This window comes from Salmo trutta, chromosome 14 (assembly GCF_901001165.1).
Source record: "Salmo trutta chromosome 14, fSalTru1.1, whole genome shotgun sequence".
Lineage (NCBI taxonomy): Eukaryota > Metazoa > Chordata > Actinopteri > Salmoniformes > Salmonidae > Salmo > Salmo trutta.
Window position 1 is genome coordinate 6,537,661 of NC_042970.1, and position 25,000 is coordinate 6,562,660.

The 25,000-nt window shown below is 45.3% G+C and overlaps 1 protein-coding gene across 2 annotated transcripts in view; it reads left to right on the forward strand.

Annotated features, from left to right (window-relative positions):
- Positions 1–18,251, forward strand: part of grip2b (glutamate receptor interacting protein 2b) — a 314,229-nt gene extending 295,978 nt beyond the window's left edge. For both annotated transcript variants that reach the window (XM_029774267.1, XM_029774268.1), the window contains exons 21-24: positions 5,290–5,407; positions 8,082–8,447; positions 11,122–11,268; positions 17,987–18,251. In XM_029774267.1, the coding sequence (XP_029630127.1) occupies positions 5,290–5,407; positions 8,082–8,447; positions 11,122–11,268; positions 17,987–18,214 (859 nt within the window). In that variant the 3' untranslated portion in view covers positions 18,215–18,251. The remainder of the gene's footprint in view (positions 1–5,289; positions 5,408–8,081; positions 8,448–11,121; positions 11,269–17,986) is intronic.
- The last annotated feature ends 6,749 nt before the right edge of the window (positions 18,252–25,000 follow it).

A 25,000-nucleotide genomic window follows, 5' to 3' on the forward strand; every position in this document is an offset into this window, starting at 1 on the left:
TCTAGCTAGGACTCCCTTCTTCCCTCGAAGGCCCAACTTCCTGCCTTTATCCTATCCTATCACTAACACACTTACCACAGTACAATGAATGAACAAGAGGGGGAGCTAAAAACTAAGTTACACTAAGAACAAAGGAATTTATCTCAATCAGGTAAAGATAAATCATAAAGGTATTTCATCATATACATTCATATTTAATATATTTACACAAACGTACACAGACCTCTGTAGGTTCTGTCTTTTATACAAATATGTCCAAATCGGCTTTAACATAGACTATAGATATACCAGAGTATGGCTAATGTTTCCACCACAGGCGGCAGGTGGCACCTTAATTGGCACCTTAATCAGCTCATAATAATGGCTGGAACGGAGTGAATGGAATGGTATGGAACACATCAAACACCTGGTTTCCATGTGTTTGATTCCATTCCACTGACTCCATTCCAGTCATTATTATGAGCCGTCCCCTCCTCAGCAGCCTGCTGTGGTTCCCACCTGTACTTCCCCATGCCTGTGATTCAGTCAGTTTTATATAACATGTTGTTGAATTATATAACCCTCATGTCACTTTAGTCATCCCACACATTTTGTTCTGTATTCATCATTGTGTTCCCTTTTCCTCCATTCATGCCTCAATTTACTTTCTCTTGTCAGTACCAACAACTTTCAACTAATATTACGACGGCTGCTATGTTAGCTGCTACATGATAAGCTAATGGTAACGATGAGCTAATGGTAACGATAAGCTAATGGTAACGATGAGCTAATGGTAACGATAAGCTAATGGTAACGATAAGCTAATGGTAACGATGAGCTAATGGTAACGATAAGCTAATGGTAACGATAAGCTAATGGTAACGATGAGCTAATGGTAACGATAAGCTAATGGTAGTGATGAGCTAATGGTAGTGATGAGCTAATGGTAATGATAAGCTAATGGTAAGGATGAGCTAATGGTAGTGATGAGCTAATGGTAGTGATGAGCTAATGGTAATGATAAGCTAATGGTAACGATGAGCTAATGGTAACGATGAGCTAATGGTAACGATAAGCTAATGGTAACGATAAGCTAATGGTAACGATGAGCTAATGGTAACGATAAGCTAATGGTAATGATGAGCTAATGGTAACGATGAGCTAATGGTAACGATGAGCTAATGGTAACGATGAGCTAATGGTAACGATGAGCTAATGGTAATGATAAGCTAATGGTAACGATGAGCTAATGGTAACGATAAGCTAATGGTAACGATAAGCTAATGGTAACGATGAGCTAATGGTAATGATGAGCTAATGGTAGTGATAAGCTAATGGTAATGATGAGCTAATGGTAATGATGAGCTAATGGTAACGATGAGCTAATGGTAATGATGAGCTAATGGTAATGATGAGCTAATGGTAACGATGAGCTAATGGTAACGATGAGCTAATGGTAATGATGAGCTAATGGTAGCGATGAGCTAATGGTAGCGATGAGCTAATGGGAATGATGAGCTAATGGTAATGATGAACTAATGGGAATGATGAGCTAATGGTAATGATGAGCTAATGGTAAGTCTCGGGGGAGGACACTCTAACCACAAGGCCACTGAGTATAAAATACTACTAATAATATTATTGTAGAACCAGGAGGAGCTATTGAACTTATTGCTTCATTATCCTCCAACATGTTTCAGTCCTGCCGTCTTCAATCAAACTGACAGGACAGCCACAGCATGGCTTCTTGTAATAACCTGCATCAATGCACTTATCCGCTAACTTGAGGTGCGTTCGAAATTCAATCTGGAGTGCCAGAGTGCATTCGGAGTGCCCTCTGGGCATTTGTAAAATTCAGAGCGTTTTGCTCTCTGAGCGTTCAGAGCGCACACCGGAAGCTCTGGCCTGAGGAGTAGTGTGGATCCCGATCGTTCTGGCCTCACAACGGCAGTCAAACACCCAAGCTAACTGGCTAATGTTAGCTAGCTTGCTAGCTACTTCCAGACACAAAATGAGAGAACAGCTAACTCTGACCATTTTACTCGCCCTAGCAGAGCTGGTTAGGCTGTTTACATGTTACCCAGAAGGTTGGTGACCGTAACTGTGCTGCTGGCAACAATTTAATAAGAGTTTTTTTGCCGACGTTTACTGCCATATTCAATGGGTGTTGAGCGTTAGTAAATTAATCAGTTATTCTGCGCTCTGGCACACTCAGACGAGAGTGCTCTGAAATTAGAGTAGATAGCCAGAGCGAATTTACGAACGCACCCATATTCATACAAGATTTATATAAGCCATTGTAATGCGTTGATGTGAGCCATTAAAACATACAAAATAGTGAAGAGTGAAAGCCTGTTGTTATTTTTTTCATATATCTTTTTTTCATAGCTCTTAGCCTTGTTTTTCCTGTCTGTGTACTGTCTGTCTCTTGTCTCTGTACCTCTCTCTGTCTCTCTCCCGCTCTACCTCTGTCTCTGTTATCTGTCTTCTCTTCTGTCTCACTCCCACTCTCTCTCTCTCTCTCTCTTCTGTCTCTCTCCTCTCGCTGTTCTCTCTCTCCTCTCGCTGTTCTCTCTCTCGTCTCGCTGTTCTCTCTCTCGTCTCAGGTGTTCAGTGTCACAGCTATGAACTGCTCTTCCACCAGGTTGTGTGTTTATTTGCCTGTAGGGTTTCATGTACTGCTCTTCTCTCCTCTCATACTGTAGGGCTTCATGTACTGCTCTCCTCTCATACTGTAGGGCTTCATGTACTGCTCTCCTCTCCTCTCATACTGTAGGGCTTCATGTACTGCTCTCCTCTCCTCTCATACTGTAGGGTTTCATGTACTGCTCTCCTCTCCTCTCATACTGTAGGGTTTCATGTACTGCTCTCCTCTCCTCTCATTACTACTGTAGGGTTTCATGTACTGCTCTTCTCTCCTCTCCTCACTCCCTCCCCCCTTCCCCTCCCCTCTTCTCTCTGTCTCACCAGAATTAAACAAGTTGCACATGTTGTTTTGCTGTGACATCAGCTGTTGTTGAATGCCTGTTGTTGAGCTGTGGGGGCCAATGACAGCTTCATGTACTGCTCTCCTCTCCACCCATACATACTGTAGGGTTTCATGTACTGCTCTCCTCTCCTCTCATACTGTAGGGCTTCATGTACTGCTCTCCTCTCATACATACTGTAGGGTTTCATGTACTGCTCTCCTCTCCTCTCATACTGTAGGGCTTCATGTACTGCTCTCCTCTCATACTGTAGGGTTTCATGTACTGCTCTCCTCTCATACATACTGTAGGGTTTCATGTACTGCTCTCCTCTCCTCTCATACTGTAGGGTTTCATGTACTGCTCTCCTCTCCTCTCATACTGTAGGGTTTCATGTACTGCTCTCCTCTCCTCTCATTACTACTGTAGGGTTTCATGTACTGCTCTCCTCTCCTCTCATTACTACTGTAGGGCTTCATGTACTGCTCTCCTCTCCTCTCATACTGTAGGGTTTCATGTACTGCTCTCCTCTCATACTGTAGGGTTTCATGTACTGCTCTCCTCTCCTCTCATTACTACTGTAGGGTTTCATGTACTGCTCTCCTCTCCTCTAATACTGTAGGGCTTCATGTACTGCTCTCCTCTCCTCTCATACTGTAGGGTTTCATGTACTCCTCTCCTCTCATAACTACTGTAGGGTTTCATGTACTGCTCTCCTCTCCTCTCATTACTACTGTAGGGTTTCATGTACTGCTCTCCTCTCCTCTCATACTGTAGGGCTTCATGTACTGCTCTCCTCTCATACTGTAGGGCTTCATGTACTGCTCTCCTCTCATACTGTAGGGCTTCATGTACTGCTCTCCTCTCCTCTCATACTGTAGGGTTTCATGTACTGCTCTCCTCTCATACATACTGTAGGGTTTCATGTACTGCTCTCCTCTCCTCTCATACATACTGTAGGGTTTCATGTACTGCTCTCCTCTCCTCTCATACTGTAGGGCTTCATGTACTGCTCTCCTCTCCTCTCATACTGTAGGGTTTCATGTACTGCTCTCCTCTCATACTGTAGGGTTTCATGTACTGCTCTCCTCTCATACTGTAGGGTTTCATGTACTGCTCTCCTCTCCTCTCATACGGTAGGGTTTCATGTACTGCTCTCCTCTCATACATACTGTAGGGCTTCATGTACTGCTCTCCTCTCATACTGTAGGGTTTCATGTACTGCTCTCCTCTCCTCTCATACGGTAGGGTTTCATGTACTGCTCTCCTCTCCTCTCATACATACGGTAGGGCTTCATGTACTGCTCTCCTCTCATACTGTAGGGTTTCATGTACTGCTCTCCTCTCATACTGTAGGGTTTCATGTACTGCTCTCCTCTCCTCTCATACTGTAGGGTTTCATGTACTGCTCTCCTCTCATACTGTAGGGTTTCATGTACTGCTCTCCTCTCCTCTCATACTGTAGGGTTTCATGTACTGCTCTCCTCTCATACTGTAGGGTTTCATGTACTGCTCTCCTCTCATACGGTAGGGTTTCATGTACTGCTCTCCTCTCATACTGTAGGGTTTCATGTACTGCTCTCCTCTCATACTGTAGGGCTTCATGTACTGCTCTCCTCTCATACTGTAGGGTTTCATGTACTGCTCTCCTCTCCTCTCATACTGTAGGGTTTCATGTACTGCTCTCCTCTCATACTGTAGGGTTTCATGTACTGCTCTCCTCTCCTCTCATACTGTAGGGTTTCATGTACTGCTCTCCTCTCATACTGTAGGGTTTCATGTACTGCTCTCCTCTCATACTGTAGGGTTTCATGTACTGCTCTCCTTTCATACGGTAGGGTTTCATGTACTGCTCTCCTCTCCTCTCATACTGTAGGGTTTCATGTACTGCTCTCCTCTCATACGGTAGGGTTTCATGTACTGCTCTCCTCTCATACTGTAGGGTTTCATGTACTGCTCTCCTCTCATACGGTAGGGTTTCATGTACTGCTACATGGAAAATGTTACACATATTCTGATTCTTTATTGTGTTGCCACAGTGACACCCGCATCATTTTTTCCTCACACAACACCTTCTTTTTTTAGTTGTATTTTTTGTATATAGTTGTATTTTAAATGTGTGTGACTGTCCTTGTCTATCAGTTTTTTTTTGTTACTTGTCATGTTTTGTGTTTATTGTGGATCCCAGGAAGAGTAGCTGCTGCTTCTGGTAAATCTAACGGGGCTCCTAATAAACACACACTAAACAATACACAAGCCAGCCTTATAGTGACGGCATCATGATATACTGTTCATCTAGCATGTAACATCTAACACGTGTCCTTTCCTGTGGTCGTCGATACAGATACACCAGCCAGCCTCACAGTGACGCCATCATGCTCGACCACGAGGACAGTTTCTGGTGTCAGGCCCTGGAAGACTTGGAGACCTGTGGACAGTCTGAGCTCCTCAGAGAGATAGAGGTATACTACCATAACTTACCTGGTTAAATAAAGGCAAGTAGTCTTTTACACTCACAGTCCCTTGTCATCCCGTATACAGGTTGAAAATGGCAGATTTGTCCTCCCGAGTGGTGCAGCGGTCTAAGGCACTGCGTCGCAGTGTTGATGCGTTACTAGAGCCTGGGGTTCGATCTCAGGCTGTGTCAAAGCCGGCCGTGACATCGAGTCCCATAGGGCGGCGCACAATTGGCCCAGCGTCGTCAGTTAGCATAGATCCTATTGTTGCTTTATATATCAGTTAGCATGGCGTCTATTGTTGCTTTAAATATCAGTTAGCATAGCATCTATTGTTGCTTATATATCACTTAGCATAGCATCTATTGTTGCTTTATACATCAGTTAGCATAGCATCTATTGTTGCTTTATATATTAGTTAGCATAGCATCTATTGTTGCTTTATATATTAGTTAGCATAGCATCTATTGTTGCTTTATATATCAGTTAGCATAGCATCTATTGTTGCTTTATATATTAGTTAGCATAGCATCTATTGTTGCTTTATATATCAGTTAGCATAGCATCTATTGTTGCTTTATAAATCAGTTAGCATAGCATCTATTGTTACTTTATATATCAGTTAGCATAGCATCTATTGTTGCTTTATATATTAGTTAGCATAGCATCTATTGTTGCTTTATATATCAGTTAGCATAGCATCTATTGTTGCTTTATAAATCAGTTAGCATAGCATCTATTGTTACTTTATATATCAGTTAGCATAGCATCTATTGTTGCTTTATATATTAGTTAGCATAGCATCTATTGTTGCTTTATATATCAGTTAGCATAGCATCTATTGTTGCTTTATATATTAGTTAGCATAGCATCTATTGTTGCTTTATATATCAGTTAGCATAGCATCTATTGTTGCTTTATATATCAGTTAGCATAGCATCTATTGTTACTTCATTTACAGTGCAATCGGAAAATATTCAGACCCATTCCCTTTTTTCCACATTTGTTACATTACAGCATTCTAAACAGTTTTAAGACATTTTTGCAGATTTATTAAAAATAAAAAACATACCTTATTCAGACCCATTGATATGACACTTGAAATTGAGCTCAGGTGCAGGTCCTGTTTCCATTTATCATACATGAGATGTTTCAACAACTTCATTGGAGTCCACCTGTGATTAATACAATTGATTGGACATGATTTGGAAAAGCACACACCTGTCTATATAAGGTCCCACAGTTGACAGTGCATGTCAGAGCAAAAATCAAACCATGATGTTGAATGAATTGGCATTAAAGATCCAAGACAGGATTGTGTCGAGGCACAGATCTGGGGAAGGGTACCAAAAATGTTCTGCACCATTGAAGGTCCCCAAGAACACAAGTCCCTCCATCATTCTTAAATGGAAGACGTTTGGAACCACCAAGACTCATCCTAGAGCTGTCCGCCCGGCCAAACTGAGCAATTGAGGGAGAAGGACCTTGGTCAGGGAGGTGACCAAGAACCCGATGGTCACTCTGACAGAGCTCCAGAGTTCCTCTGTGGAGATGGGAGAACCTTCCAGAAGGACAACCATCTCTGCAGCACTCCACTAATCAGGCCTTTATGGTAGAGTGGCCAGACGGAAGCCACTCCTCAGTAAAATTCTAAAAAAACTGTTTTTGCTTTGTCATTATGGGTGTATTGTGATGTCATTATGGGGGTATTGTGATGTCATTATGGGGGTATTGTGATGTCATTATGGGGGTATTGTGAGTAGATTGATGATGGAAAAATTTTTTTTTATCCATTTTAGAATAAGGATGTAACGTAACAAAATGTATAAAAAAGTCAAGGGGGCTGAATACTTTCCTAATGCACTGTATGTAATTCAGGGCTCATCTGTAAAATAGACCTTGGTCTCAGTATGACTCCCTGATAAAATAAAGGTTAAATAAATAAAGAACTACACTACTATTCTACTCTACTCTACTCTACTCTACTCTACTCTACTCTTTACTCTATACTACTCTACTCTACTCTACTCTACTCTACTCTACTCTACTCTATACTACTCTACACTACTCTATACTACTCTACTCTACTCTACCCTACTCTACTCTACTCTACTCTACTCTACTCTACTCTTTACTCTACTATTTACTCTACTCTATACTACTCTACACTACTCTACTCTACTCTACTCTACTCTACTCTACTCTACTCTACTATACTCCACTATTTACCCTACTCTACTATACTCTGCTCTACTCTACTCTATAATCTACTCTATACTATACTCTACTTTACTATGCTATACTCTTTACCCTACTCTACTATACTCTACTCTACTCTATAATCTACTCTATACTATACTCTACTTTACTATGCTATACTCTTTACCCTACTCTACTATACTCTGCTCTACTCTACTCTATAATCTACTCTATACTATACTGTACTCTACTATACTCTACTATACTCTAATATACTCTGCTCTAATCGTTACTCTACTCTCTTCTCTCTACACTTTACTCTACTTGTGATAATGCCAGAGAGCCGGTGTTTGGAGGATATATTGGCACGGGTGTTGTTAGGCCTGAGACAAAGTTGACATATTGATTGACAAATTTTCATTTACATACTTATATATTTTATATATATATATTAATCTACTCTACTCTACTCTCTCTATAGGCATCCATTATGACGGGCAGTGCCATCAGTATTGGGGTGGATGGTAACAAGTCCCATGCCCTCCCCCACCCTGGGGACCCCGTCTGCCAGCCCCGCATCAGCCCTCTGCGGAGGAGCTCCCTCCTGCACCACGATGCCAAGACCCACCTGCACCAGGAGGCCCACCTCCACCAAGGGGCCCACCTTTACCCGGAGGCCCATCTGCACCCGGAGGCCCAACTCCTGCATCACGAGGCCAGAACCCAGCTGCATCACGAGGCCAGGGCAAAGAACACACTCCGGGTGTCTGAGAAGACCTGGGAGTCTCGCAGGATCAAGGAAGAGATGCAGGAGATCCTCTCCCCTACCCCTCTGGAGCTACACAAGGTGACTGCCATACCCACCAGTGAGAGATACCCTCCTGGAGGTTTTCACTCCAACCCTGTTCCTGGAGAGCTAACCTCCTGTAGGTTTTAACTCCAACCCTGTTCCTGGAGAGCTAACCTCCTGTAGGTTTTAACTCCAACCCTGTTCCTGGAGAGCTAACCTCCTGTAGGTTTTAACTCCAACCCTGTTCCTGGAGAGCTAACCTCCTGTAGGTTTTCACTCCAATCCTGTTCCTGGAGAGCTACCGTCATGTCCTGTAGGTTTTAATTACAACAGGTTTGGAGTGAGAACCTACAGGAGGGTATCTCTCCAGGAACAGGGTTGGAGTGAACCTACAGGAGGTTAGCTCTCCAGGAACAGGGTTGAGTGAAAACCTACAGGAGGATAACTTTCTAGGAACAGGGTTGGAGAGAACCTACAGGAGGTTAACTCTCCAGGAACAGGGTTGGAGTGAAAACCTACAGGAGGTTAGCTCTCCAGGAACAAGGTTGGAGTGAAAACCTACAGGAGGTTAACTTTCTAGGAACAGGGTTGGAGTGAAAACCTACAGGAGGATAACTTTCTAGGAACAGGGTTGGAGTGAAAACCTACAGGAGGTTAGCTCTCCAGGAACAGGGTTGGAGTTAAAACCTACAGGAGGGTATCTCTCCAGGAACAGGGTTGGAGTTAAAACCTACAGGAGGGTATCTCTCCAGGAACAGGGTTGGAGTGAAAACCTACAGGAGGTTAGCTCTCCAGGAACAGGGTTGGAGTTAAAACCTACAGGAGGGTATCTCTCCAGGAACAGGGTTGGAGTTAAAACCTACAGGAGGTTAACTTTCTAGGAACAGGGTTGGAGTGAAAACCTACAGGAGGTTAGCCCCTCAGGAATAGGGTTGGAGTTAAAACCTACAGGAGGTTAGCTCTCCATGAACAGGGTTGGAGTTAAAACCTACAGGAGGTTATCTCTCCAGGAACAAGGTTGGAGTGAAAACCTACAGGAGGTTAACTTTCTAGGAACAGGGTTGGAGTGAAAACCTGCAGGAAGTTAACTTTCTAGGAACAGGGTTGGAGTGAAAACCTACAGGAGGTTAACTTTCTAGGAACAGGGTTGGAGTGAAAACCTACAGGAAGTTAACTTTCTAGGAACAGGGTTGGAGTGAAAACCTACAGGAGGTTAACTCTCCAGGAACAGGGTTGGAGTGAAAACCTACAGGAGGTTAACTTTCTAGGAACAGGGTCGGAGTGAAAACCTACAGGAGGTTAGCTCTCCAGGAACAGGGTTGGAGTGAAAACCTACAGGAGGTTAACTTTCCAGGAACAGGGTTGGAGTTAAAACCTACAGGAGGTTAGCTCTCCAGGAACAGGGTTGGAGTTAAAACCTACAGGAGGTTAACTTTCTAGGAACAGGGTTGGAGTGAAAACCTACAGGAAGTTAACTCTCCAGGAACAGGATTGGAGTGTAAACCTACAGGAGGTTAGCTCTCCAGGAACAGGGTTGGAGTTAAAACCTACAGGAGGTTAGCTCTCCAGGAACAGGGTTGGAGTGAAAACCTACAGGAGGTTAGCTCTCCAGGAACAGGGTTGGAGTGGAAACCTACAGGAGGTTAACCCCTCAGGAACAGGGTTGGAGAGAAAACCTACAGGAGGGTAGCTCTCCAGGAACAGGGTTGGAGAGCCCTGTACCACTGGAACCTGACCACCGTGCTATGTTGAGGTCTAGACAGTGTAACACACCACAGTAATCAATAATATATCAATACATGCATAATTGAGCAACAACACTCTTATTGATTGATCGGCTTGTGTACCCGGCTCTCCCGTGTCAGACCAACCTGCCTGCTATACTTAGTTTTCACAATGGCAGGTATTTACTGAGGAAGATTTTACTTGCAATGATCGTGATGGCTATTGCACCTTGAATCCACTTATTGTACCATACGTCAGCTAAATGACTGTAAATGAAGGCTTCAATAAGAGTCTCTGTCAGCTAAATGACTGTAAATGAAGGCTTCAATAAGAGTCTCTGTCAGCTAAATAACTGTAAATGAAGGCTCCATATACCACACCCCCTCGGGCCTTATTATAAACCGGGTAGTTTGGGTCCTGGATGCTGATTGGCTGAAACAGTAATCCATCTGTGTATATCAGACAATATACCACGGGTATGACACATAACTACTTGTTTACCGTTCTATTTATGGTAGTAACTGGGGTTTGTGGTATAGACGATATACCACTACTAAGGCCTGAATCCTAACAGTCTTGAAGCTACATATGTAGCCTTGAAACGATGTGTTCGCAGCACTAAACTAACAGGTTAGATTAACTAACAGGTAGTAACGATGTGTTCGCAGCTCTAAACTAACAGGTTAAATTAACTAACAGGTAGTAACTATGTGTTTGCAGTAACTATGTGTTTAAATTAACTAACAGGTAGTAACTATGTGTTTGCAGCTCTAAACTAGCAGGTTAAATTAACTAACATAGTTACTATGTGCAAACACATAGTAACTATGTGTTTGCAGCTCTAAACTAACAGGTTAAATTAACTAACAGGTTAAATTAACTAACAGGTTGTAACTATGTGTTTGCAGCTCTAAACTAACAGGTTAAATTAACCAACAGGTTGTAACTATGTGTTTGCAGCTCTAAACTAACAGGTTAGATTAACTAACAGGTTGTAATTCCCCAGGTGACGGTGATGAAGGATCCAGAGAGCGATGACTTCGGCTTCAGCGTCTCCGACGGGTTCCTGGAGAAAGGTGTTTATGTCAACATGATCCGTCCGGAGGGCCCAGCAGACCGCGCAGGCCTGAAACCATATGACAGGATCCTACAGGTGTTCACTCTCCCTCTACCTACCCCTTCTACCTACCCCGTCTACCTACCCCCCCCCCCCAGCCTGTACCCTCTACCTACCCCCTCTACCTACCCCCCCAGCCTGTACCCTCTACATACCCCCCCAGCCTGTACCTACCCCCTCTACCTACCCCCCCAGCCTCTACCTACCCCCTCTACCTACCCCCTGTACCTACCCCCCCAGCCTGTACCTACCCCCCAGCCTGTACCTACCCCCCCGCAGCCTCTTCCTACCCCCCCAGCCTGTACCTAACCCCCCCGCAGCCTCTACCTACCCCCCCAGCCTGTACCTAACCCCCCCAGCCTCTACCTATCCCCCCCAGCCTGTACCTACCCCCCCAGCCTCTACCTACCCCCCCAGCCTGTACCTACCCCCCCACCAGCCTGTACCCCCCCCCAGCGTCTACCTACCCCCCCAGCCTGTACCTACCCCCCCCAGCCTGTACCTATCCCCCCAGCCTGTACCTACCCCCCCGCAGCCTCTACCTACCCCCCCAGCCTGTACCTAACCCCCCCGCAGCCTCTACCTACCCCCCCAGCCTGTACCTAACCCCCCCAGCCTCTACCTATCCCCCCCAGCCTGTATCTACCCCCCCAGTCTCTACCTACCCCTCCAGCCTCTACCTACCTCCCCCAGCCTGTACCTACCCCCCCAGCCTCTACCTACCCCCCCCAGCCTGTACCTACCCCCCCACCAGCCTGTACCCCCCCCCAGCGTCTACCTACCCCCCCAGCCTGTACCTACCCCCCCAGCCTCTACCCCCCCAGCCTCTACCAATCCCCCCAGCCTCTACCCCCCCACCCTCTACCTACCCCCCCAGCCTGTACCTACCCCCCCAGCCTGTACCTACTCCCCCAGCCTGTACATACCCCCCCAGCCTGTACCTACCCCTCCCCACCTGTACCTACCCCCTCTACCTACCCCCAGCCTGTACCTACCCCCACAGACTCTACCTACCCCCTCCCCCAGCCTCTACCTACTCCCCCAGCCTGTACCTACCCCCCCAGCCTGTACCTAACCCCCCCAGCCTCTACCTACCCCCCCAGCCTCTACCTATCCCCCCAGCCTGTACCTACCCCCCCAGCCTGTACCTACCCCTCCAGCCTCTACCTACCTCCCCCAGCCTGTACCTACCCCCCAAGCCTCTACCTACCCCCCCCAGCCTGTACCTACCCCCCCACCAGCCTGTACCCCCCCCAGCCTCTACCTACCCCCCCAGCCTCTACCTATCCCCCCAGCCTGTACCTACCCCCCCAGCCTCTACCTACCCCCCCAGCCTCTACCTACCCCCCAGCCTGTACCACCCCAGCCTGTACCTACTCACCCAACTTGTATCTGAATGCCTGCCTGCCTGCCTGCCTGCTTAGAGAGAGAGAGACAGAGGAGGGAGGAGACAGAGAGAGACAGAGGAGTGAGAGGCAGAGGAGTGAGAGGCAGAGGAGTGAGAGACAGAGAGAGACAGAGGAGTGAGAGGCAGAGGAGTGAGAGGCAGAGGTGAGAGACAGGAGTGAGAGGCAGAGGAGTGAGAGGCAGAGGAGTGAGAGGCAGAGGAGTGAGAGGCAGAGGAGTGAGAGACAGAGACAGACAGAGACAGAGGAGTGAGAGGCAGAGGAGTGAGAGACAGGAGTGAGAGACAGGAGTGAGAGGCAGAGGAGTGAGAGGCAGAGAGAGACAGAGGCGTGAGAGGCAGAGGAGTGAGAGGCAGAGACAGACAGAGACAGACAGAGACAGAGAGAACCCTGTCAGTGCTAGTATCTTTAAGTAGTGTTTGATCATTCCAGCCCGTGTCCATCACACAAGTTACCACCGGCTGAAGCTATGATGTTGAAATGCCTATTTACTCAGTTCCATATAAGTAGTGTTTGTTCATGCCTGACACCCAGCCAGCAGGTTAAATATAAACTGCTGTGAGATAGATAGGTAGGTAGGTAAGGGGTGGAGAGGAAGTCAGAGACAAAGGCCCTTTTATCACGCCAAGGTTGTACAGAGTTTAAATGTGACTCTGCCGAGTGTCACGCAGAGCGGAACAGGTGAACCCAAGAGCAGACTCAGATGAGGAGACCAGGATGAGGTAACCAAGGTATTTATTGAAACACGTGGGGGGGGGGGTTGAGGGGAGGCCAGGGGAAGCTCAGGCGGTTTGCAGGAAACCTGGTGTGGAGGCTGAGGCTGAGGCTGGAGCGTGAGGTGTTGGGACAGGGTAAGCAGATCCAGAGGGGAATCAAAGGGAGTCGTAAAGTGGGGGATCCAGGACAGAGTAGCAGGACTGACGGGATGTAGGACTGGAGACACGGACCAGAGTCAGAGAGGGCAGAACTTTCCCTTGCCTGACGCGGAGAGGAAAACAGCGTCAGGCAAGGGAAAACAGGCACAACAGGACAACAGGATCTAAACGGCTAGAAACATAGACTGACTGAGCAGAGTTTACGATCTGGCAGCGTGGAAGTGGCAGGGCTGAGTATTTGTAGAGGTCTTTATTATGGAACAGGTTGCAGCTAGTGGGGATCTGCTCTGACTCCAGCACACCTGTCTCCACTCACACAATTACACACACACACGCGCACACGCGCACACGCGCACACACACACACACACACACACACACACACACACACACACACACACACACACACACACACACACAGAGGGAAAGAGCACTGGAGGAGTGGCGGCAGGTCAAGGAGACACCGGATGAGCAGTAGAGGGCGTGGCAGGAGCAGATGTAACACCGATAAGTTTTATTTTGTAACATCACACACATACATACACCCCCTCACACACACACACACACACACACACACACACACACACACACACACACACACACACACACACACACACACACACACACACACAGAGGGAAAGAGCACTGGAGGAGTGGCGGCAGGTCAAGGAGACACCGGATGAGCAGTAGAGGGCGTGGCAGGAGCAGATGTAACACCGATAAGTTTTATTTTGTAACATCACACACATACATACACCCCCTCACACACACACACACACACACACACACACACACACACACACACACACACACACACACACACACACGCACACACACACACACACACACACACACACACTTCTGTAACTCAGTTGGTAGAGCATGGCAACACCAGGATAGTGGAATGATTCCTGTGACCACTTGGATAAAATGGATAAAAACATCTGCTAAATGGCATGTATTATATTATTACACACACACACACACACACAGACACACAGCATGGAACCAGCGGTTTCAGTATCTAATGATAATGTCTCTGTGGTAGTTGACTGTGATTTCCTTTAGCTAGCCTATCGAGTAGGGCCCTCCATCCCACTCTCTCTCCTGCAAACTGTGCAAAATCTGCCACTGATTAAAGACCGCTGTCAAATGAATATAATGATCAGCCTATTAACAATTATGCCAGAGAAAACATGGTGGGACAGGATAGGTTGTGACCAGAGAAAACAGAAAACATGGTGGTACAGGATAGGTTGTGACCAGAGAAAACATGGTGGGACAGGTTAGGTTGTGACCAGAGAAAACAGAAAACATGGTGGGACAGGATAGGTTGTGACCAGAGAAAACATGGTGGGACAGGTTAGGTTGTGGCCAGAGAAAACATGGTGGGACAGGTTAGGTTGTGGCCAGAGAAAACATGGTGGGACAGGATAGGTTGTGACCAGAGAAAACATGGTGGGACAGGTTAGGTTGTGGCCAGAGCAAACATGGTGGGACAGGTTAGGTTGTGACCAGAGAAAACATGGTGGGACAGGTTAGGTTGTGACCAGAGAAAACATGGTGGGACAGGTTAGGTTGTGACCAGAGAAAACAGAAAACATGGTGGGACAGGATAGGTTGTGACCAGAGAAAACATGGTGGGACAGGTTAGGTTGTGACCAGAGAAAACAGAAAACATGGTGGGACAGGATAGGTTGTGACCAGAGAAAACATGGTGGGACAGGATAGGTTGTGACCAGAGAAAACATGGTGGGACAGGTTAGATTGTGACCAGAGAAAACATGGTGGGACAGGTTAGGTTGTGACCAGAGAAAACATGGTGGGACAGGTTAGGTTGTGACCAGAGCAAACATGGTGGGACAGGATAGGTTGTGACCAGAGAAAACAGAAAAAATGGTGGGACAGGTTAGGTTGTAACCAGAGAAAACAGAAAACATGGTGGGACAGGATAGGTTGTGGCCAGAGAAAACATGGTGGGACAGGTTAGATTGTGACCAGAGAAAACATGGTGGGACAGGATAGGTTGTGGCCAGAGAAAACATGGTGGGACAGGATAGGTTGTGACCAGAGAAAACATGGTGGGACAGGTTAGGTTGTGACCAGAGAAAACAGAAAACATGGTGGGACAGGATAGGTTGTGACCAGAGAAAACATGGTGGGACAGGATAGGTTGTGACCAGAGAAAACAGAAAACATGGTGGGACAGGATAGGTTGTGGCCAGAGAAAACATGGTGGGACAGGATAGGTTGTGACCAGAGAAATGGTGGGACAGGATAGGTTGTGGCCAGAGAAAAGATGTTGGGACAGGATAGGTTGTGGCCACTGGGAGATGGCATGAGGTTTAGTTCAATAACAACCACACTAGTGGGAATATCTTCTCATGTAGTACTGTCATTATATTACCTACCGTTTCATAGCCACAAGAAGAAAAGAACAAGAAAATAAGAAGGATATTTTTAGACTAGAATAGAATAATGATTGTGGTTCTGATTAAGGCAAAACCACAGTTGAATAAAGTCCACTTATTCAGGGTAAATACAGAAACCACAACTACTTACTATAAAAACTCACATTCAACAGGTACGGATTCGGCCAAGATAATTTAAAAAAAATAACGTTCAAAACGCACACGCAGCAGATCTGCCAGAACTCCTAGCTTCTAGATCCCAGTTCCCTAGCTGTCTTCCAAGGCCCGATCCACACTTCACAGCCAAACAGAAATCCTACTGTGGCTGGCTCTGATGTTTCATTTTCACATTGTCTTTCCAGTCTAGTTCCAGCCACTATGGTACAGTAGATGTGTAACCAGGCCAGCCCAGTACAGTTTGGCTTGGCTTGGCTTGGCTTGGCTTGGCTTGGCTTGGCTTGCTTGGCTTGGCTTGGCTTGGCTTGGCTCTATAATATGAATCAGACTCAATACCACACACTTATGTGGTTAGAGCAGAAAGAAGAGTTATTATAAGGCTGCTATTGACTGCAGTGGTGTTTATTCCAATACACCAGTCCTTGATTGCAATGTTCTAGAATCTGTCTGTGACAAATGTACAGTAATAGAACACGCGTGTACGGAATCCATATTAGGAAGTCGTCAGACGCCTGAATTCTGTCAACTTACCAATATGGATGCCCTATGTTGTCCTCAGTGCATTAAAAAAAAGTATTCAGACCCCATTTACTTTTTCCACATTTTGTTACGTTACAGCCTTATTCTAAAATGGATTAAATTGTTCAATCTACACAAAGTACCCCATAATGACAAAGCAAAAACAGGTTTTTAGATTTTCTTGCGAAATGTATATTAAATATATATATATATATTTTTTTTTCCAGGGACAGTGCACATTAATATGACATTTCCATAAGTATTCAGATCCTTTACTCAGTACTTTGTTGAAGCACCTTTGTCAGTGATTACAGCCTCGTGGCTTGAGTATGACGCTACAACATTGGTAAATCTGTATTTGGGGAGTTTCTTCTCTGCAGAGCCTCTCAAGCTCTGTCAGGTTGGATGGGGAGCGTTGCTGCACCGTTATTTTCAGGTCTCTCCAGAGATGTTAGATTGGGTTTAAGTCCGGGCTCTGAATGGGCCACTCAAAGACATTCAGAGACTTGTCCTGAAGCCACTCCTACATTGTCTTGGCTGTGTGATTAGGGTCATTGTCCTGTTGGAAGGTGAACCTTCACCCCAGTCTGAGGTCCTGAGTGCTCTGGAGCAGGTTTTCATCAAGGATCTCTCTGTACTTTGCTCCGTTCGCCTTTCACCTCACTCCTGACTAGTCTACCAGTCCCTGCCGCTGGAAAAACATCCCCACAGCATGATGCTGCCACCACCATGCTTCACCGTAGGGATGTTGCCAGGTTTCCTCCAGACGTGTCACTTGGCATTCAGGCCAAAGAGTCCAATCTTGGTTTCATCAGACCAGAGAATCTTGTTTCTCATCGTCTGAGAGTCCTTTAGGTGCCTTTTGGGAAACTCCAAGCGGGCTGTCATGTGCCTTTTACTGAGGAGTGGCTTCCGTCTGGCCACTCTACCACAAAGGCCTGATTGGTGGAGGAGTGCTGCAGAGATGGTTGTCCTTCTGGAAGGTTCTTCCATCTCCACAGAGGAACTCTGGAGCTCTGTCAGAGTGACCATCGGGTTCTTGGTCACCTCCTTGGCCAATTCCCTTCTCCCCCGATTGCTCAGTTTGGCCGGACGGCCAGCTCTAGGATGAGTCTTGGTGGTTCCAAACTTCTTCCATTTAAGAATTATAAAGGCCACTGTGTTCTTACCACGGACTCCAATCAAGTTGTAGAAACATCTCAAGGATGATCAATGGAAACAGGATGCAACTGAGCTCAATTTCGAGTCTCATAGCGAAGAGTCTGAATAATTATGTAAAACATTTTATAATTCATTTGCAAAAAAAAACCTCTAAAAACCTATTTTTGCTTTTGTCATTCATGTCTTTCTTTCCCCTTGTGCTGTAGGTGAACCACGTGCGTACCAGAGATTTCGACTGCTGCCTGGCTGTGCCCCTGATCACCGAGGCAGGGGACAAGCTGGAGCTGGTGATCAGTAGGAACCCTCTGGCCCAGCAACTGCACCATGAACAGGACTGTCTGGACCAGGACCAAGGACTTCTCATCTCTGCACTGCAGTCCAACAGTAGGGAACAACATCATTATACCACCAACACCCGAGCAATGGACCTTTGATTACAGACAGACAGCACAGATACACCAAGCCACAGACCTTTACCATGGAACAGTCTGTGAACCTACAGACACACGCAGAACAATGGTCCTCTTTGGAGATGTGAACTACAGACACAGCCACAGTCCAGTACCATGGACACATCAAGCCACAGACTGAAATGCTGAATGAACTACAGACAGGAGCCACAAACCAGCGCAATGGACCTGTGGCTAAAGACACAGACCAGTACTATAGACCTGTGGCTAAAGACACAGACCAGTACTATAGACCTGTGACTAATGACACAGACCAGTACTATAGACCTGTGACTAAAGACACAGACCAGTACTATAGACCTGTGACTAATGACACAGACCAGTACTATAGACCTGTGACTAAAGACACAGACCAGTACTATAGACCTGTGACTAAAGACACAGACCAGTACTATAGACCTGTGACTAATGACACAGACCAGTACTATAGACCTGTGACTAAAGACACAGACCAGTACTATAGACCTGTGACTAATGACACAGACCAGTACTATAGACCTGTGACTAAAGACAACAGACTCAGAGAAACAGGCTCAGAGAAACAGGCTCAGAGAAACAGGCTCAGAGAAACAGGCTCAGAGCCAAAGACACTGTTCGTGGCCACTGGACTCAATAACAAAATTAAATCCTGAAAGATTCCCAGAACTCTCAAACACTGAGAAGTGTCTTCAGCCCCACCTACCATGGTGAAAAAATATGCATTTTTCAGATGCATTTTTCCCAAAAGTCTTGTGTTTCATGTGTTGCCGTTCTGCCAGTGTCAACCTCTTACAAAAATAGAAGAAGAAACAATTTACCTATGACATACAGTGAGTGGACAAAGCATTAAGAACACCTTCCTAATATCGAGTTTCACTCCCCCCATTTTTGCCCTAAGAACAGCCTCAATTCATCAGGCGTGGACTGTACAAGGTGTCGAAAGCGTTCCACAGGGATGCTGGCCCATGTTGACTCCAATTGTTTTTTTTATTTAACCTTTATTTAACTAGGCAAGTCAGTTAAGAACAAATTTTGATTTACAATGACGGGCTACCCCGGACGACGCTGGGCCACTTGGGACTCCCAATCACGGCCGGATGTGATACAGCCTGGAATCGAACCAGGGACTGTAGTGACGCCTCTTGCACTCTGCGCCACTCGGGAGCCTATATGCTTCCCACTGTTGTGTCAGGTTGGCTGAATGTTTTTTGGGTGGTGGACCATTCTTGATACACACAATAAACTGTTGAGCATGAAAAACCCAGCAGCGTTGCAGTTCTTGACACAAACCAGTGCGCCTGGTACCTACTACCATACCCCATTCAAAGGCACTTAAATCTGTTGTCTTGCCCATTCACCCTCTGAATGACACACATACACAATCCGTCTCAATTGTTCCAAGGCTTAAAAATCCTTCTTTATCCTGTCTCTTCTCCTTCATCTACACTGATTGAAGTGGATTTAACAAGTGACATCAATAAGGGATCATAGCTTTCACCTGGATTCACCTGGTCAGTCTATGTCATGGAAAGAACAGGTGTTCCTAATGTTTTGTCAACTCAGTGTAGCCTGAAAATGTTTTCATTTTGTTTGAATCATCGAAAAGCAGAAGCCATTTGGCCTGGAATACCAACCACACATACATATGGAAACACACACACACACTCACAGACACACACACACACACTCACAGACACAAACACACACTCACAGACACAAACAGACACACCCACACAAACACACACCCACACAAACAGACACACACACACACAAACACACGCACACAAACACATACACACACGGACAGACACACACAGACACACAAACACACAGACACACACACACAGACACACACAAACACACACACACACAGACACACACACTTTGGACAAAGGGTGAAGGATGGCAATGCAACAAGTAGAAAGCCTGCTGCTATTGGTGATGGGGATAAAAAAAACTAAAGTGTTTGGTCCTTCAGCCAAGACTTTAATATGGACATACTGTGGTCTGTCTGTGGTAGGATGAAAGACTTTAATATGGACATACTGTGGTCTGTCAGTGGTAGGATGAAAGACTTTAATATGGACATACTGTGGTCTGTCAGTGGTAGGATGAAAGACTTTAATATGGACATACTGTGGTCTGTCAGTGGTAGGATGAAAGTCTTTAATATGGACATACTGTGGTCTGTCAGTGGTAGGATGAAAGACTTTAATATGGACATACTGTGGTCTGTCAGTGGTAGGATGAAAGACTTTAATATGGACATACTGTGGTCTGTCAGTGGTAGGATGAAAGTCTTTAATATGGACATACTGTGGTCTGTCAGTGGTAGGATGAAAGACTTTAATATGGACATACTGTGGTCTGTCTGTGGTAGGATGAAAGACTTTAATATGGACATACTGTGGTCTGTCTGTGGTAGGATGAAAGACTTTAATATGGACATACTGTGGTCTGTCAGTGGTAGGATGAAAGACTTTAATATGGACATACTGTGGTCTGTCAGTGGTAGGATGAGTATTTGTATAGTGTTATCATTTTTTATTTGTGTGTATTGATTGACGTTCTTTCATATTTCACCATTTTGGCCAAATGGATTTACAGCTTCCCTCAAGCCTCAGAGACATAACATTAGAATTATACCACTTCCAGGTTGTCTTTGTTTATCCTACTGATGTTTTCTGTGGTTTGTCCTCCTTTCTGTCTACCCCTCCATCCCTCCATCCCTCTATCCCTCCATCCCTCTATCCTTCTATCCTTCTATCCCTCCATGCTTCCATCCCTCCATCCCTCTACCCCTCCACCCTTCTATCTACCCCTGCATCCCTCTACCCCTCTACCCCTCCATCCCTCATCCCTCTACACTTCCATCCCTCTACCCCTCTATCCCTCTACCCCTCTACCCCTCTACCCCTCTATCCCTCTACCCCTCTATCCCTCTACCCCTCTATCCCTCTACCCCTCCATCCCTCCATCCCTCTACCCCTCTATCCCTCTATCCCTCCATCCCTCTACCCCTCTATCCTGGCACTATGTAGCATCTATCATATTTGCCATATTGGAATTGGAGGGCACATGATGTCCTCTGCCTGCTGTGAATGGATCTGAAGCCAAACTGCCACTCTACCACCTTTACCAGCCAAATATTGCAAATGTTTCCCAGGGAGGAAAATAGCTGGGGCTATTTTAGACTCACCTTCCCAGTTAAACCTGGGCATAATATAGCAGCACCAGCCCCTCGTCCAGCACAGCTCCCAGCTCCAAGCCTTTTTAGCCTTGCTGTTAAAAGAGGTTAAAGCACAGAGGTCACCGAGGCCTGTTTTTAGTTGACCCCCACTTCAACCTAAAGCAACAACCTGATTATAGTTTTGGTATGAATTAGCTATGTTCCATTGTACTAATGTACTAACGAGTAATGGCTATGAAGCCTGCGTCATAGCCCTTAGAGATTAGAACAACAAAAATGATTAACCAATGCACCAATGAACAATGACTACGATTAATATTGGTTATGAGGCTGAGATGTTTTTGTATGTATACTGTTATACAGCTCATCTCATGCTATTCGACACATTTTGCCATGAGGCTGAGAGAGAAAAGTAATTCATAGGGGTCGCAGGGGTCACTCCGTTTATCATATAAGAAGAATCCCACTGCTGCTGGGCTTGATATTAAGGTCGAAACACTCATTAATCACAAACAAGGAAGAACAATGCAGTGCTGTCGCTGTAGGCTTTGTAAATGAAGAACAGCACAGTGCCATCATCATACAATATTACTGTAGAAAATGCTCTGCTTTTATACAGTTTTCATCCAGTCTCCGAAACCTTCTGTAGCCCCAGAAGAGTTCTTATCAGTAGTATATCATCACTGCAGCAAACTAGATTAGACACATAGCTACTGTCGTAGCAACTTGATATGAGATGTTTAGTCAGCCCCTAGGTAGATTAATTGACTCAGGAGGCGGTTCCAGAAACATTAAATAACATGGACCTTCTAGCATGTCTAGCTAGCAATGCCAGTTAGTTACCAATGACAGGCAAGCATAAAGATTCTTGGAGAAATTAAAAAAATGTCCCCACCCGCGGTTTGCATCCCAAATGGCACCCTGTTCCCGACATTCAGTGCCTTGCAAAAGTATTCACCCCCCTTGGCATTTTTCCGATCTTGTTGCATTACAACCTGTAATTTAAATAGATTTTTATTTGGATTTCATGTAATGGACGTACATAAAATAGTCCAAATTGGTGAAGTGAAATGAAAAAAATAACTTGTTTCAAAAAATTATAAAAAATTAAAAACGGAAAAGTGGTGTGTGCATATGTATTTACCCCCTTTGCTATGAAGTCCCTAAATAAGATCTGGTGCAACCAATTACCTTCAGAAGTTAAATAATTAGTTAAATAAAGTCCACCTGTGTGCAATCTAAGTGACACATGATCTGTCACATGATCTCAGTATATATACATACACCTGTTCTGAAAGGCCCCAGTGTCTGCAACACCACTAAGCAAGGGGCACCACCAAGCAAGCAGCACTATGAAGACCAAGGAGCTCTCCAAACAGGTCAGGAACAAAGTTGTGGAGAAGTACAGATCAGGGTTGGGTTATAAAAAAATATCCCAAACTTTGAACATCCCACAGAGCACCATGAAATCCAATATTATAAAATGGAAAAAATATGGCACCACAACAAACCTGCCAAGAGAGGGCCACCCACCAAAACTCACGGACCAGGCAAGGAGGGCATTAATCAGAGCGGCAACAAAGAGACCAAAGATAACCCTGAAGGAGCTGCTAAGCTCCACAGCGGAGATTGGAGTATCTGTCCATAGGACCACTTTAAGCCGTACACTCCACAGAGCTGGGCTTTACGGAAGAGTGGCCAGAAAAAAGCCATTGCTTAACGAAAAAAATAAGCAAACACGTTTGGTGTTCGCCAAAAGGCATGTGGGAGACTCCCCAAACATATGGAAGAAGGTACTTGGGTTAGATGAGACTAAAATTGAGCTTTTTGGCCATCAAGGAAAACGCTATGTCTGGCGCAAATTCAACAACTCTCATCACCCCGAGAATACCATCCCCACTGTGAAGCATGGTGGTAGCAGCATCATGCTATGGGTATGTTTTTCATCGGCAGGGACTGGGAAACTGGTCAGAATTGAAGGAATGATGGATGGTGGTAAATACCGATCACATCTTGAGGGAAACCTGTTTCAGTCTTCAAAAGATTTGAGACTGGGATGGAGGTTCATCTTCCAGCAGGACAATGACCCGAAGCATCCTGCTAAAGCAACACTCGAGTGGTTTAAGGGGAAACATTTAAATGTCTTGGAATGGCCTAGTCAAAGCCCAGACCTCAATCCAGTTGAGAATCTGTGGGATGACTTAAAAATTGCTGTACACCAGCGGAACCCATCCAACTTGAAGGAGCTGGAGCAGTTTTGCCTTGAAGAATGGGCAAAAATCCCAGTGGCTAGATGTGCCAAGCTTATAGAGACATACCCCAAGAGACTTGCAGATGTAATCGCTACAAAAGGTGGCTCTACAAAGTATTGACTTTGGGGGGTGAATAGTTATGCACGCTCAAGTTTTCAGTTTTGTTGTCTTATTTCTTGTTTGTTTCACAAGAAAAAATATTTTGCATCTTCAAAGTGGTAGGCATGTTGGGTAAATCAAATGATACAAACCCCCCAAAAATCTATTTTAATTCCAGGTTGTAAGGCAGCAAAATAGGAAAATTGCCAAAGGGGGTGAATACTTTCGCAATCATCTGTAGTTCACTACTGATGACCAGAGCGCTATGAGCCCTGAAGGGCCCTGGTCAAAAACAGTGCACTCTAGGGGATAGGGTTTACATACCCAGAGTCCCGTTTATACCCAGAGTTCCGTTTATACCCAGAGTTCCAGTTGGGTATATAAAGTACAAAGCACTCATTGTTCTTGGAGATTTTGGAGAATTCTCATAAGAACAACCAGCTTCTCAGTTCAAGCTTGTATTATTGCCCACGGAACTGGCCTGGTCCTGCTGTTCACAGAACTCTCCACTTTCTCTCTCTTGTTCTCTCTCTCTCTATGTTCTGTGTCTCTCTCTCTCTATGTTCTGTGTCTCTATAAGTTCTTACTTCAACAAAATCTGCCCCTGGTAATGGAAGGCCATTGTTAATCATGTGTTTTGCTTGAGGTGGTTGGATGAGCTCAGATGACCAGGTCCTTAACCCAGAAATCCACAGAGCAGTTTCATAATTCTGGCGCCTGTATTCATAAAACATCTCAGAGCAGTGTTGCTGATCTAGGATCAGTCTTTGGCTTTTCAGTTCATAATGAGTAAGATCATATGGACTGGGAAGACTTTGGAAAACAGGTCCTGTTCTTCTCGAAGTGGATACTAACTTTTAAAAGGGTCATTCTAAAAGCACTTCAATAGAATAGAGTATTACATGTACTGTAAGTATCTTAATGTACAAATTATGAAACTTTGAGATGGAAGACAAGTGTTTTTCTACGCAATATGAAGTGGCCAAAAAAAAAAAATTGTTTCTTTAAGGTTTGACTTTAACAAGCTTTTGAGACATTTTACATGTGATCATCCCCAGTGCTTGACTTGGAATAAAATAGGGACCTGTACTCATTTTGGGTGCCTGTACTGTTTATATTTAGGTGCAGCAGCCCCACAATACTTTTGAGCTAATATTCTATAAGAAGTACAGGAACTCAAGCAGTAGATCATTTTGAGGTGCCGTTACTCAGCTCTGGTGAGACTCCTGT